Below are 15,685 nucleotides of genomic sequence, written 5' to 3'. Positions count from 1 at the left end.
TCTGGATGTTTTTGGTGATGGCATAGCCATCAGAGAGGTTTCAGGGAACACATGCACAGCAATGGCTTCCAGTCATTACACAAGTAATGAGAAGCCGGGATGGTGTCCAATGCCAGATAATTATGAAGATCCACTTATTGGAGTTCCTATAGTTCTCTGGCAATGACATTGGTAGTTTTGGTAAGATTAACCACAGTCATGGTTATTTCCTGTAGCAGAGCATAGAAGATGCAGGTGGTCAGGTGAACTTCTAAGTGGCCCACACAGCAGCAGCACTAGGCATGCAGGTTGCTCGTACTTGACTTGTTGCAGCAAGTTTTTCAGATTTACTCCAGTCTCTTAGCCTCTTGTTCTAAGGCTTCTTAAGAACCTGATGAGAGAAGAAGAGCACAGCCTCCTTCTGGGGCTTGGATTCTGTCTAAGCTTGTAGTTGTAACATGTTTAGTAGACCTTTTGGCTCATCTAGTGTCTGGAAAACTTAAATCAGAGGCAATAGAGTAGTTGAGGTGAGAAAAGAAGGCAGTCTGGTTAAGCATAGATGGCCCTTTATGAAAAGTATTGAGGTTGAAAGAGATTCCTTTTGAAGTCTAGGGGAAAAACCTAAAGGGACCCTGAGTGATAGCACAATGGATGCCCTTAAATATGAGATGGCATAGGAATTTAAGGGAAGCCAGAGGCTTCCGAAGAAGGGGGAGAACATAGTGAGCATTCTAAAGTAACGTTGCGAGACTGTGCTATGAGTTGAGTGAAAGAACGCTATAGATTCTGGGATCCTTGCAGGGATGGTGGAATTGTTAAAGCGGAAAACAGCTTGGGTGAAGAGGAAGAGGAGATAATACAAATGAAGACTCATTATGGAAAGCTGCAGTTGTAACGGGGGGAGTTATGTGGATAGCAAAGATGATGCTGGAGCGGATAGAGAAAAAGGATGATACTGCAAGAAGAACAGTAAAAATGGTGAGATTAGGGAGTATGCAAGAGAATCCTACAGGGTCTTGTTTGGCATCTTGGGTGGAAGCATGATGTCATCTACTTGGTCTGAAGTTCTTAGGAAAGCAGTCTACCTTGTAGCAACATCTGCTTCTGGGGGTTCTCGAGAGACCCTTAGTTTATTTTTTTTTTGAAGTTTAAAACATGTATTTAAAATACAATTTATAAAATGCTTAATCTACCAACTCAGGAGCCCACAATGCAGGGCAGGGTAGTGTGGGCAGCTGCCCGCTAGACCCGCAGAACAGGACTGCAGGGGTGCAGCTTTCCCTCCCATGCCCTTCTGTTCAGATACCCAAGGGGCCCATGTGCACCCCTGGGATCACATGGCCAAAAACAGGACCCCAGACATTTCCAGAATCTTTGCCTACCAGGGAGGCTGGGGCAGCCCTGCCGGCCCATCCCTGAGCAGAGCATCCCCAAATGGGTCAGAGCAGCAAATGGCTGGGCTAGACAGGGCGGGGCAGGGCAGTGGGCTCTGGAAGGGGCTGATGTAGCAGAGAGGGTGTTGCCTCCTGCCTTCAGGTGGGGAGCACCCTGATTGAGTGGGTGGAAAACGGTTGGTCACCAGACCCAGACCCCCAGCTCCTTTGGTTATAGGCTGACATCAGAGTAGTAGCTCATGGGAAGTGGTTAGCTGGAAGGTCTAAGGCCTGGTTCACAGGGTCAAGGAGGAGCTGGGAGAAGAGGACAGTACCAAGAAGGCAGATAGAGGGGCAGCAGCCTTAGGCTTTGGCCCCCCATCCACTCCCCTGGGGTTTTCCAAGCCAAAGCCTGTAGCTTACTTTAAAAAAATTTTTTTTTAATTAAAGAAAAGAAAAAGCACTTAAGGAAAGTTACAGACAACTACACTCACAAACACACACACAAAATCCAAACCATTCTCCCATCTCCCCTCCCACCTCCCCCCAGCACAATAGTTTCCTGTTTTCATTTCTTTCTTTTTAACATTTTGCTTGTCACCTCTCCATCTAGGAAGCCAGAATATGACTGCTGGTGGGTGGTGACAAGCACACAGTGGGCAGAGCCCCATCTTTGGCCAGAGGGAGGTGGGAGCATCAGTCCCTACTACGTCCTTGATCCACGGATACCCATCAGCCAGCCTTCTCTTGGCTCCCACTAGAGAAGGGGAGCAAGAACAGGTGGTCCCAGCAGCCGAGCAATCAGCACTTCTGGCCTTCCCACCTAGCCTACCTCTGTGCCTTCTCCAACCGAAAAGGATAGTCTCATCTCCAGCCAGAAACCACTATTACATGAGGGATAGACACTATCCATTTAGAATGCAGAAGCTTGGTCAGGGCAGTGGAACTGGAAAGACAGCAGTGACCTGCTCCCATGCCCACTCCTGGAGGTCATTTCCTCTCAGAACAGCCTGTGGGCACCATTCAACATCCTGTGGGTTCTTACTGACTGAAGCTTTGTTCTAGCTCTGCTCACAGACAATTTCCTGCCTTCACACAGTTGTCCACAACTGTGAACACACATAGTCCACAACTATGGACTAGTTGCTGATTCAACTGACAGTTGAACTTTCCTCCTAAGATGTAGTGGGCCAAGGCTTGCACAAATGTCACACCAACCACTCCAAAACTCATCTGCTGACCCAGGAGGCCATCTGGCTGGCTGAGGAATATAAGGCACAGTGCAACGGAAGAGATCAGAAAGCCTGAGAGGGGCCAGATTGTACACACACGGCTGCTCTGGGCAGGGCCCCCTAAGTCTCTTCCACCTCAAAGAACCAAAGCAAATCTCCAGGTTCCAAGGACAGAGGGAAAACTGCCTTCATTCTAGGCCCTTGCTCTGGAAGAAGGGATGGAGGATAGCCTAGGCCTATGGGGAACCAGTCTGTCATTACCAATCTTTACAAGGCACAGATTGTCTTTTCCCAAATGTATTCAGGATGGTCTGCTCCCAAGGTACTGATTTCACAAGGGAAATGTTCTGGGTAGAGTTACCGAGCTAATGCCATCAACAGAGATGGCGCTCCACAGACTCTTGAGGGTTCTAAGCCTTGCTGGAGTGGGAAGATCTACCTACCTTCTAACCACACTCAGCAGGAGGCTCAGAGTCCTGGAGTCAGACTCTCTCTCGGTGTTCCTTGTGCTGACAGCAAAATACTGAGCAAGTCTCGCAGCCCTTACTCCTTTTTTGTTGTTGTTGCTCTACTTTTTGGCCACACCGCAAGGCTTATGGGATCTTAGTTCCCAGACCAGGGGTGGAACCCATGCCACCTGCAGTGGAAGCACGGAGTCTTAACTGATGGACTGCTAGGAAAATCCCTTGAAGCATTTATTCCTAAAGCTCAGGAGTGCAGCCCCACTCCCTGCCCTCTTCTAGAACTAGGAAGCCTGGCTGGTAGGGAACCACCCCTGAAGGGTTTTGGAAGGGGAAGTCTGTTCACTTTCCCTATCTCCCAAAGTATACGAGAGGTAAGGGGTTGGTACCCTCCCCAGGCTCTCTGAGTCTATAAAGCTAGCCCAGTTTCCAGGTAGAGCCCAGATGCTCTGGGACTTAACTGGGGGGAGGGAGGTATAGGCATGTGGTGCTCATCTGTCCTGGGGGCTGCCCCCTTACTGGGCTGCTACTGCAGCCACCACAGAAGCTACGCTCACCAAAATCCTATTGGTTAATGTTTCTAGTGAATTGCCCAGAAACACTTTTAAGTAGACTACCAAACTACTCTTTCTCAATTAAAAATTCATTAAACTGCTAAAACCCCTCCCATGCACTTTTTTTATTATCATTATTACTGGCTGCATGGGGTCTTCGTTGCTGTGCACGCACTTTCTCTAGTTGCCTCAAGCAGTGGCTACTCTTTGTTGCCGTGCCAGGGCTTCTCAGTGCAGTGGCTTCTCTTGTTGCAGAGCACAGGCTCTAGGCACATGGGCTTCAGTAGTTGCCCCACGCAGGCTCAGTAGTTATGGCACACAAGCTTAGTTGCTCCTCAACATGTGGGATCTTCCCGGACCAGGGATCAAATCCGTGTCCCCTGCATTGGCAGGCGGATTCTTAACCGCTGCGCCACCAGGGAAGTCCCTCCCATATACTTTTATTTTTGCAAATCAAATATTTGTATAAACAAACAAAAACAGGAAGGGGAAAAAAGGATATTTTCAAATGGAATTTGCTTTTTTTTTTTTTTTAAACTTTTCTTTTTTCTTTTTTTTTTTTTTAATTAATTTATTTATTTATCTTTTTGGCACACGGGCTTAGTTGCTCCTCGGCATGTGGGATCTTCCTGGAGCTGGGATCGAACCCGTGACCTCTGCATTGGCAGGCAGATTACTTAACCACTGCGCCACCTAGGAAGCCCCTGGAATTTGCTTTTAAGTGATGAAGACATGCACTTGAGTGTGGGTGGATGGGAGTTCTCATTTGTGTTTTGAAATCCCAAATTAATGAGAACGATAAACTGTTACTGCTGGCACAGGCTTTACCCCAAGTGGCCAGGTGGCACTGTCTGACTCTCTGAATCCTTGGTGGGTCCCCCCAGTCCTCTTCTAACCCCCACCCTTTCCCTTTCTATTGACTTGGGACAGCCCTTGTTGACAGGCCAATCACAGTGGGGGGGGGGGAGGTCATAGTGCATGGAGTTCAAGGTCACAGTGGGCGAAGCAAAGGGGATCACAGTGCACATAATTCAGGTCTTCGCCTCTGCTCAAGTCCAGCTGTCTGCCACAGCAGCGCAGCCCTCAGCGGATGACCCAGTGAGTGGTGACGGCGGCAGCATCCTTTCCTGCCCGCATTTATCTGAGCTGTTTGAAGCCTTGTGACTATTCAGGACCCAAAGGCTGTCTGATCACATTGTTGGGCTGCCTGCTGTCTTTGGGTTGGGAGACCCTGGTTGGCCTGTCAAGGATGGGTTTCTCTTGCTCCTCCTCCGGGCTGGCGCTGCCCAGGATCCACTACCCGGCCTCAACGTACTCTGCCTCCTACTGCGCTAGGGACTTGACAGGACGGGCTGGCCTGCTGGTGGAGTTGGGGCTGCTGACCACACCAGTGCTGGTGGGCCCCTTGAGGATGCGGATCTGTGGAGGGGCCCCATGGGAAGGCTATCGTCCTGAATCACAATGGGCACTTTGAGAGGAGATTTGGATTTCCCCGCTGTGCGCCGCCTCCTCCCAGCTCTCAGCGACTTCCTCATCTTCCATTTTACTCGCCGCTTTCCGAGACCCTCAATTTAGAGTCTGCACTCGGGATGGACTTCCATTTAGAGTAGATTTTAATATCTTTTCAGTTGAGAAACACCAATCCAGGGTTTGATCCCCCTGGGGTTTGGCAGCAGTGTTAGTGATGTAAAGAGGACGATGCAAGGACCCTTTTAATAGGGCTCAAGATGAGTTTTCTGGTTGCCTTGAGAGAACTAAGTCTCCAGTTTCTGGGTTATACAGTGGTTTACATGGAGAAATGGAGGAAAAGCAGCTTCAACCCATTGAAGAGAAGTTTGGAAATAATGAATAAAATTCTTGCCGTATTTTAGAATGTCTGAATGGACCGGTCTTCAAGAGCCCAGACAGAATAGAAAACTCCATGGGCTAGCCAGTAATTTTATAGGGGGACAGCTGGTATGACCCATCAGGAAAGGACCAGAGGGCAATCAAGGATAACGGTAAAACCCTTAGGCCATGGGAGACTGATTTCTTCCATCAGTTTAGCAAGCTTTCATTTTTTTTTAAATTTTATTCCTTTTTTGGCTGTGTTGGGTCTTCATTGCTGCGCACGGGCTTTCTCTAGTTGCGGTGAGCAGGGGCTACTCTTCATTGTAGTGCACGGGCTTCTCATTGCGGTGGCTTCTCTTGTTGTGGAGCACCGGCTCTAGGGCACATGGGCTTCAGTAGTTGTGGCACGTGGGCTCAGTAGTTGTGGCACACAAGCTTAGTTGCCCCGCAGCATGTGAGATCTTCCCAGACCAGGGATCGAACCCATGTCCCCTGCATTGGCAGCTGGATTCTTAACCACTGCACCACCAGGGAAGTCCCAGTTTCCCAGCAAGCTTTCATTTTAATAGTTCATTAGCTCTATCATTCCAGATGAGTGGGGATGATAGACAGTATAATTTTTGTGATATAGGAAGAACTCATTGGATTTCTTGGATGACTTTACTGGTGAAATGGGCCCCTCAGTTACTTGAAAGAGCCATGAGGATTCTCCATGTGTGGAACACTTGTCCTGATAAAAGTTTAGCGACCATAGTGGCAGCAGCCCTTTTACAAGGGAAAGTTTTAAGCCAGAGAGAAAACATACATATGATAGTAAGAACATGTTTATTTTATAACCATGAGATTTGGGAGCTGAAGAAAAGTTCCTAAATATCCATCTAGTAATAAAACTCTAAAGGTGAGTGATGTAAATTTCTAATTGGAATTTACAATCCCCAATTAGCCTAGAATATACTGGATTTTGAAAAGTAAAATTGTGACCAAGTTAATATTTTTTAAATAATAGAAATTATGATTCATAAAATTGTATTGTTGCTACCTAACATAAGGTAAAGCAGCATGAGGACACAAATAGAAATATATCATGGACAGTGAGCACAATGACAAATCTCTAGGAACTTCATATAATTTTTGAAATATTTACATTAATAACATTTTACCCAAACAACTTTAATCTAGGGAAGGCTAAGTATTTTTTGACACTTCCCACGCAATTTATATCATCATTTATGTAATACTAAATAAACCTAATTACTTTTAGCATCTCTTTTTACAAGATGAAAGAACAAATCCTTGGTGATTTTCCAGTGGTCCTCTGGGAAACCCCAGAGTCAATTTTGGGTATAAAATATATCAATTGGGATTCGATATGGGGAAGGCAAAATGTCAAAAGTTATCAGGATATTTGAACAATTTGGTAACAATTTGGTCAGAAAATATCACATATACATAACACATACATACATAAACATACAGACAGATACGATAAAGATCTTAAAGCTTTCATTCTAAAATTTTAGTAGAGTCATGCATAAACACAGAAGTACAAAACTCCCTGTTTTATATAACAGAGTTATGGCTCTTGTCTTTGCCCTGCTTTATACTTTTATCAGGATTATTCTGACAGATAGAACAAGTTGATGTTATCTGTTCAATATGAGGGCTTCACACCATCTTCTTTGACCTGACGTGTAATCTTATGGAAGCTGTGGAATAAATATGGGGAGCAGGACCAAAGAGATACCCAGAAGCCATCTGGGTGTCTCCAAAGACATCTGGGTAGATAAAATAACCAGTCTGTTTCCATTTAGCTTTTTCAGCCTCAGGTAGTTGCCTTTGAGAGTCCCCCAATGGAGTCAGGAGGCCTAAAGTTCTAGTGACTATAGGAAGCTGAGGGGCTTGAGTGGGAAGAGAAGGGTCGGGCAGGGATGTTGAAGGGGGACAGATCAAAGAACTCAAGGGAGCTGCAGGGAAGAGCAAAGGTAGTAAAAGGAGGAAGAAGGAATGGAAGTGATGGAAAGGGACATGTCCTGGATGAGCCAGTTTGGAAAGGCCTCAAGTTTCCCAAAGAGGTCACTAATGTTCCAAATTGCCTTTGGTAAATTTTTGCTGTTTATGAAGATATTAAACTAAGTAAATGCAGTAATGGCAAAGCATGTAGTCAGCAGGGAAGATGAGGAGGGAAGATGCCTGGCAGAATGAGTTACCCATGAGACTAACAAATAGTTAAACCAAGATTAGAGAGCTGAGGGAACACTTAATGCAATCTCCAGGGCAGAGAGCCAAGGGAACCCCTATGTACAATTTATGGGGTGAAGAACCACGTGAACCCCCACATATTATCTTTAGAGACTGGGGAGCTAACAAAAGATCCAAACCAAATCTGTGGGTTTGGGGAGCTGAGGAAACGCCCATGCACAATCCCCAGTTTCGGGGAGCCAAGGCAAAATAGAAGAGGCTTTACAGAGGGGCAAAGAAACATCTCTTTGCCAGGAAGAAAAGTAACTCCTTACTACCATGCTACAACAAACAAATGTCCAGAGCACTGGACTAAATTAGGAGGTGTGACTTACCATTGCAGATTCCTATTTTTCCAGCAGAAAAGGACACAAAGGGTCCAAGAAACCATTATGAATACCTGGGTGAAGGTAGCAGGATCTGACAGTTAATACAGCTCTATTACCTATTGGTCAAAGTAGCCCACTAGTTCTGTACCCATATAACACTACCTGTATGAATGGGAATGGACTGAGGGAGGATGTATTACTAGACTGGTGCTGCTGTCGGCAATCTGGACCAGCACAGCAGCTGACCTTAATATTCCTTCCAGAGGTGGAAATGCTTGGGTTAAAATCAATGATGAATGGAGAAAAGGAGAAACGGTAGCTGAATGAATAAATGGTTTATGCAATGAGGGAAATCCAATATTACATGGGTGCCTTGAGAGAAGCTCAGACTTAGCACAATTATACCAGATACTTGAAAAGGTGAAGCTATATGTTTGCTGAGGCTACCGTTGCTTTTGGAACCTGACAGGTTTGGATGGAAGCCTGCAACCTGAGTGGCATCACTGTGGGTTACATTTTTGTCATACCATATAATGATGAATTGGGCCAACTGTTGATGACTGAATGGAACTCTACTTGCCAATATCTTTTGTTTCTTGTTTTTCAGGATACGACTACTATAAAGCATATCATTTGTGAAGGAATTTCCGGAAACTACTCACTACCAGGCCATCAGACTGTGTGGTCTACAGCTCTCAGTGGACTGATTTATATGCCATTATAAACCTTGATGATAGAATGCTTAGGAAAGTTCCTGGTTATAATGAACAAAATAAAACAGCAGAATGCCTGACATGGCACAGTGTGTTATACACAGGTATATATTGCCTTTGTTTTGTGGATAGAAAGCTATTAAACAGAATAGAAAAATAAAACAATGGGTACAACAAAAAAAATTTATTGTCCTACAGTTCTGAAATCAAGGTGTTCACAGGGTTATGGTCAATATTTGAAATAACCTATAATAACATATATATACGTATATAACTGAATCACTTTCCTATACACCTGAAACTAACACAACATTGTAAATCAACTATACTTCAATAATGAAAATCTGCTTAGTCACTTTGGATTCTCTTGCTCTTTATTTATATGTTCCACTCCTCTGTTATGGGTTGAATGGTTTCCCCTCAAAATTCATATGTTGAAGTCCTAACTCCAGTATCTCAGAATGTGATGTTATTTGGAGATAGGGACTTTACAGAAGTAATCAAGTTAAGATAAGGTCAATAGGTCACTAGGTTGAGCTCTAATCCAATATGACTAGTGTCCTTACAAAAAGGGGAAATTTAGACACAGAAACATGCAAAGAGAAAAGATCACGTGAAGGACACAGGGAGAAGACAGCCATCTACAAGCCAAGGAAAGAGGCCTGGACAGATCCTTCCCTAACATTCTCTCAGAAAGAACTAACCTTGTCAACACCTTGATTTTGGACTTCTCCAGAAATGTGAGACAATAAATTTCTTTTGTTTAAGTCACCTGGTACTTTCTTATAGTAGCCCTAGCAAACACCTTCTTTCGTTACTTTAAATATATACTTATTTTATAGTCTATGTCTAATAATTTTTTTTTGGCTGCACTAGGTGGCATGTAGGATCTTAATTCCCCAACCAGGGATCGAACCCATGCCCCCTGCATTGGAAGCATGGAGTCTTAACCACTGGACCGCCAGGGAAGTCCCATAATATCTGAAGTTTTATGGGTTTGATTCTGTTTGTTAATTCTTATGGGTCTTGCTAATAGTGTCTTGTCTGCTTATGTGTTTTATTACTTTTTTCCACTGTTGGCTCTTATATCTTGGAATTTTATCTGTCGGTTGAAAGGTGGCTGGCTTACACCAGAGTGGATTTATATTTACTTCTTTCAGGCACCTGGGGTCACAACAATATGGGACCATTTAAGGTAAATCCTTGAAGTATTTTTGAAATACATTGGAAGAGACTTCCCTGGTGACGCAGTGGTTAAGAATCTGCCTGCCAATGCAGGGGACATGGGTTCGATCCCTGATCCAGGAAGATCCCACATGCTGCAGAGCAACTAAGCCTGCGAACCACAACTACTTAGCCCATGTGCCGCAACTACTGAAGCCCGTGTGCCTAGAGCCCATGCTCTGCAACAAGAGAAGTCACTGCACTGAGAAGCCCACACACCACAAGGAAGAGTAGCCCCCACTCACCGCAACTAGAGAAAGTCCGTGCACAGCAACAGAGACCCAACGCAGCCAATAAGTAAATAAATAAATAAACTTATTTTAAAAAAAGATATACATTGGAGATGTGATTTCAGATATACCTCTGCCTCAGGGTCTTTACACTTCCTATTCCTTCTGCCTGACATGTTTGTTCTCCTTTAAACATGCCCTCATTTTCTTCTTATCCCTGCTCAAATGGCACCCTGTCATTGAGGCCTTCCCTGCCCACCCCATACCCTATAGGCCACACCTTGTTTCCTTATCTTGTTTTACTTTTTTTTATTTGTATTGAAATATAGTTGATTTACAATGTAAATATATTAGAATATATTCTTTTTTTTAATTCCCTTCCATTATAGGTTATTACAAGATATTGAGTAGTTCCCTGTGCTATACAGTAGGTCCTTGTTGGCTATCTATTTTATACATAGTAGTGTGTGTATATGTCTTGCTTTTCTTTTATCCACATCACTTAAGCATTTATCAACAGAGAAGATATCTATATGACTATAGTTATATATGTATTATATGTTATATGTATAGGATTATATTTAACATTTTATATATTTATATTTATACATATATCATATTCTATCTATCTATCATCTATCTCCTATCTGCCGCCAAGTGCTTAAATGCTGTGGATGAAAGTAAAGCAACAAAGCAGACAAAAAAAGTCCCTGCCTTCATGGAGAGATGGATAATAAAAAAATTACATATATTGCATTAAATTTTCAATTTTAATTTTATTAAAATTAAAATATTTATTTACATACTGTATAATAGTATTATATTTTATATATAATATACGCTTTTTTATTAACCATCTCTCCATGAAGGCAGAGATATTTTTGTCTGCTTTGTTCACTGCAGAATCTTCAAAATAGTGCCTGCCATGCAGCATATGCTCAATAAAGTTTTGTTGAACATGAAGAAATGTCTGTCCACACTCTGGGACATTTTTAGGAAATTCCCCACTCTTGCTGTGGCTTGCTGCAAGTCAGTGACTCCACAGGAGGCCAGACTCCAGAAGCTCAGCCACAGCAACCTCAGCAACCACGGGCACTCCACTGTTGCCTACTCTTCACTTCAAGTGCATCTGCCAAACCCAGGTTAGTCACACTGAGGTTTTAAGCTCATGTTCTGCTCAAGGTGAGTAAAGACTGCTGACATTATGTGATAACAAAAAAGTCTTCACTCTCACGGAAAGAATGAGATAGAAATAAAACCACCTCTGCCCAAAAGACTGTAAAGGAAATTATCTAAAATCTTAGCATTAAGTGGAAAAGTTATAAAAAAAAAAAAAAAGTCCTCTGAACATTTATAGCCACAGGCCTACCATCACGTTTCTTTTCAACCTCAAATCCCATCTCCCAAGTATTATGGATTATCAAGATTATGGATATCAGGATTATGCTAGCTTCCTGAAAATGCTTTGGAAGCATCCTTCCCTTTGCTGTGCTCTGGGACACAAGTAACACATCCAAAGTAGTAGAAACGGAGTCAGGGCCCCATAATGAAAGATTGAAAGAAATAAAAGCAATGAAAACAGGATACACAACAGGAAATATGCTGGGACACCTAAGAATAAATAGATCTGTCATACCTACAAACAAAGTTGGGCTAAACAGTAGGAGTTACCTACCAAAAAAATAGAATATTCTCAGATTGGATGACAAATGGCTAAAATTGTTCTCAGATTAATACATAGCCCAAAATACACCTATAAATAGAAATGATGAGATTAATTGATTTACACAGTCAACTAAAGAAGTTAGAAAAAATAGAAAAGCAGACGGAAGGACTTTAATGAAATAAATTCATAAATGAATGAATCAGAAAACAGGAAAACGATATAAAGGCAAGAACTAGTCTTGGGTGAGGGGCATAAAATAAATAAAACATTAGCATTAGTTTACCTAATTGACGAAAAAGAAATCACAAATCTACCCTATGAGAAATGATACTGGAGAAATAACCACATATAGAGAGAAAATTAAGTGAATCATAAGAAACTATTCAAAATTTCACAAATACATTAAGAACTTTGAGGAAATGGATGACTTTTATGAAAATGACAAGGACTGTATATATCTATATATATATTAACAGATAAATCAATATAAATACATATATAATCTAAACAGAGAAAAGATGATGGAACAAATAGAGAAAGATGGCAAAGTGATATCCTTCAAATAATGCATCATGCTGAAATATATCCATAGGAGAATTCTACAAAACCTTTAAGGATCAAATAACACCAAAGCAATGTTAATTGTTTGAGACATGTTTATTCTGTTAAGGGGGCTGAGATATTTGAGGGTGAGCAAATCCATTCCTATTTACAGTATTGAAAACATTCTGAGGGCCTGGCCAGTTCATTCTGTGGAGGGATAATCAGATATATTTATAAATGTTTGAGTCTATTCTGCAGTTAAGGAGGTGCCACATTTTTTCATGCCCAACATACCCATAGGATTTCTGTTCAATGTGAGTTTTCCCATGCACAATGAGGTCTGACTTCTGGGGAAAAAAACATTCCTACAATCAGTACGTATATAAGGTTTCTCTCTTACATGGATTCTGATGTCCAGTAAGGTATATATGCTGACAGAAGACCTTCCCACAGTCGCTGCATTTGGAGTGTTTCTCCCCCGTGTGTGTTCTCTGGTATGTGATCATCTGTGATTTCTGGGAAAAGGTTATCCCATACTCAGTGGATTCAGAAGGTTTCTCCCTAGTATGGATTCTCTGATGTACAACTAGTAGAGTCTTCTCACAGAAGGCCTTTCCACACTCACTACATTCATATGGTTTCTCTCCAGCATGAATTCTCTGATGTATAATGAGATGTGACTTTAGAGAAAAGGCCCTTCCACATTCAGTACACTCATAGGGTTTCTCTCCTGTATGAATTCTTTGATGAATTATGAGAGGTGATTTCTGGGAAAAAGTTTTGCCACATTCACCACACTCATACGGTTTCTCCCCTGTATGAATTCTCTGGTGTATAATAAGAGGTGATTTCTGAGAAAAGGCTTTTCCACATTCTGTACATATATAAGGTTTCTCTCCAGTATGAAGCCTTTGGTGTCCAGTGAGGTGTGACTTCTGGGAAAAAGCCTTCCCACAGTCAGTACATATATAAGGTTTCTCTCCTGTATGAATTCTTTGATGTCCTATGAGGTGGGACTGCTGGCTAAAGGTTTTCCCACATTCACTACACTTATAGGGTTTCTCTCCAGTATGCATTCTCTGATGGATGACAAGCTGTGTTTTCCGAGGGAAGGTCTTCCCACATTCAGTACATTCATAGGGTTTCTCCCCAGTATGAGTTATCTGGTGTATAAAAAGGTGAGACTTCTCACAGAAAGCTTTCCCACATTCACTGCATTCAAAAGGCTTCTCCCTGGTATGAACTCGCTGATGTATAATGAGATGTGACTTCTGGGAGAAGGCTTTTTGACATTCCAAACATACATAAGGTTTCTCTCCAGTGTGGACTCTCTGATGAACAATGAAGGGTGACTTCTGGGAGAAGGCCCTCCCACATTCAGTACATTCATAGGGTTTCTCCCCAGTGTGAATTCTCTGATGCACAATGAGGTGTGATTTCTCATTGAAGGCTTTTCCACAATCTCCACATACATACGGTTTCTCTCCAGTATGAATTCTTTGATGTATAATGAGCTGTGACTTCTTAATAAAGCCCTTCCCACACACACTACAAACATTGTGTTTCTCCCCAGCTTGAGCTTTCTTACGCTGAATATGGGCTTGCTTCTGATTGAGAATTTTTTCACATTGACTATGTCCATGAGACTTCATTCCAAGGTGAATTTTCTCAGGCACAGAACAGGAAGAACTATAGCTAGATGGTCTCCCACATCCAAATCTCTCAATGGGGTTCTTTCTTACATAGCTCCTATTACAAGTCAGTGAGTCTAAATTAGATTTCAAGCTCTTTTCACATGAATCAAAGTGACGGAGTGTTTTACTTGAGGGATCAAGGTCTATGCATCCACTGAATATTTTCCCAAATGTGTTGCATTTAGGGCCTCTCTTCTTGGTCATTGTTCCATGGCTGAGGACTGTGATCAGCCTCAAAATTTTGCCTTGGTTTCCTTGATATCTATCTATCTGACCATCAATATGCCAGACTTTAAAGACAGAGTACAATGAATTATCCTTGGGGGCTCTTTCCAATATCTCCCTTTGAAATGAAAGTTCTCCAGAAATGATCTGCTGGGAAGAGTCAGGGCTTTTCTCTTTGTCTGAAGGAAGAAGAAAAGGGTAAAATCAAATAGACACTGAAAAGAAAATAGCAATGAACAGAAGCTGTAAGAAGGTGGCTGATATAAGATGGATATTTAAAAGAAGGACTGATGAATTTTAAGGAAGAAAGGTGGCCACTTATATCAGGAAAGAAGAAAATGCCCTGTGAGCCATCTCCCCAGTTCTCACTTACCTGAGTAGACCCACCTTGACAACACTCTCTCTATGATCCACAGGTCCTCTCCATGTTCCAATTTGGAGATTATGTCTGGTTTTATACCTGAACACCCTGTTAAGGGAAAATTACAATGGCCTTGGCTTTGGCAGCTCAGAAACTCATGAGGAGAAAAAGCAGTTTCTGCAAAGATGGATCTTTAATTCAAAAAAATTAATTCTAGATATAACAAAAATATAAACATAAAAAACTGAAACTATAAAAGAAAACATCCTATTAATGGAAAATCATGAAGGTCAGGGTCTTAACAGCTCTGAAAGATGAAGAGGATTTGATTCTTTGTTACACAGAGAATTTTCCCTTACCCACGGAGACCAGGTGGCTATAGATTTCCAGCATCACATCCCTGTGTAGGGTCTTCTGAGCAGGGTCCAGCTGCTGCCACTCTTCTTGAGTAAAGTCCAGAGCCACATCCTCAAATGCCACTGGTTCCTATAACAGCATATTCCTGTACAATCTGCTCACTCTGGACATTTTTACCACAGTAATACCTGTAGGATGCCTACTTTGCACTTTGTGTAGTGTACTTAATGAGAAAAAGAATGTAAAAATCCTGCCATTAGCAAGAATAGTTAGTGAAACAGAGTAGAGAGTCTAAAAATAGGTGCAAATAAAAGTGGGAGATTTAATATATAATCAAGGTGGCACTTCAAATAAGTGCAGAAAAGATAGATTACTCAAAACTGGGTAGTTATCAGAAAGAAATGTAAAGTTGGATTCCCTATTTCATACCATACACAAAAATAAAATTTAGATCTAACAAAATGCTTAAAAAAGAAAAAGAGAAGCCATAAAATAAAGACAGGAGAGAGATTTTAAAAAACTTAGAATGGAGAAGACTCCTCTAACAAAGCATGCTACAAAACCGAGATGCCACAAAGGGAAACTGATGAATTTGACTACTTTAGGTATTGTATCGCAAAATATATCATAAACAAACTCAAAGGACAAGCAATGCACTGGAAAGAAGATATATGCA

General features: G+C 42.1%; 1 protein-coding gene and 1 pseudogene across 1 annotated transcript in view; both read right to left on the bottom strand.

Moving 5' to 3' along the window:
- Window positions 1–14,755, bottom strand: part of LOC130841636 (zinc finger protein 630-like) — a 48,870-nt gene extending 34,115 nt beyond the window's left edge. The window contains exons 1-2 of the mRNA XM_057717809.1: window positions 14,665–14,755; window positions 12,816–14,470 (exon numbers count right to left, since the gene is read on the bottom strand). Coding sequence (XP_057573792.1) covers window positions 12,816–14,270 — 1,455 coding nt within the window. The 5' untranslated portion in view covers window positions 14,271–14,470; window positions 14,665–14,755. The remainder of the gene's footprint in view (window positions 1–12,815; window positions 14,471–14,664) is intronic.
- LOC130841638 (SUZ domain-containing protein 1-like) lies at window positions 4,737–5,141 on the bottom strand (annotated as a pseudogene).
- Window positions 14,756–15,685: the final 930 nt, after the last annotated feature.

Source organism: Hippopotamus amphibius, chromosome X (assembly GCF_030028045.1).
Source record: "Hippopotamus amphibius kiboko isolate mHipAmp2 chromosome X, mHipAmp2.hap2, whole genome shotgun sequence".
In the NCBI taxonomy this organism is placed as follows: Eukaryota; Metazoa; Chordata; class Mammalia; order Artiodactyla; family Hippopotamidae; genus Hippopotamus; species Hippopotamus amphibius.
This window is presented reverse-complemented; position numbering and strand designations above follow the sequence as displayed.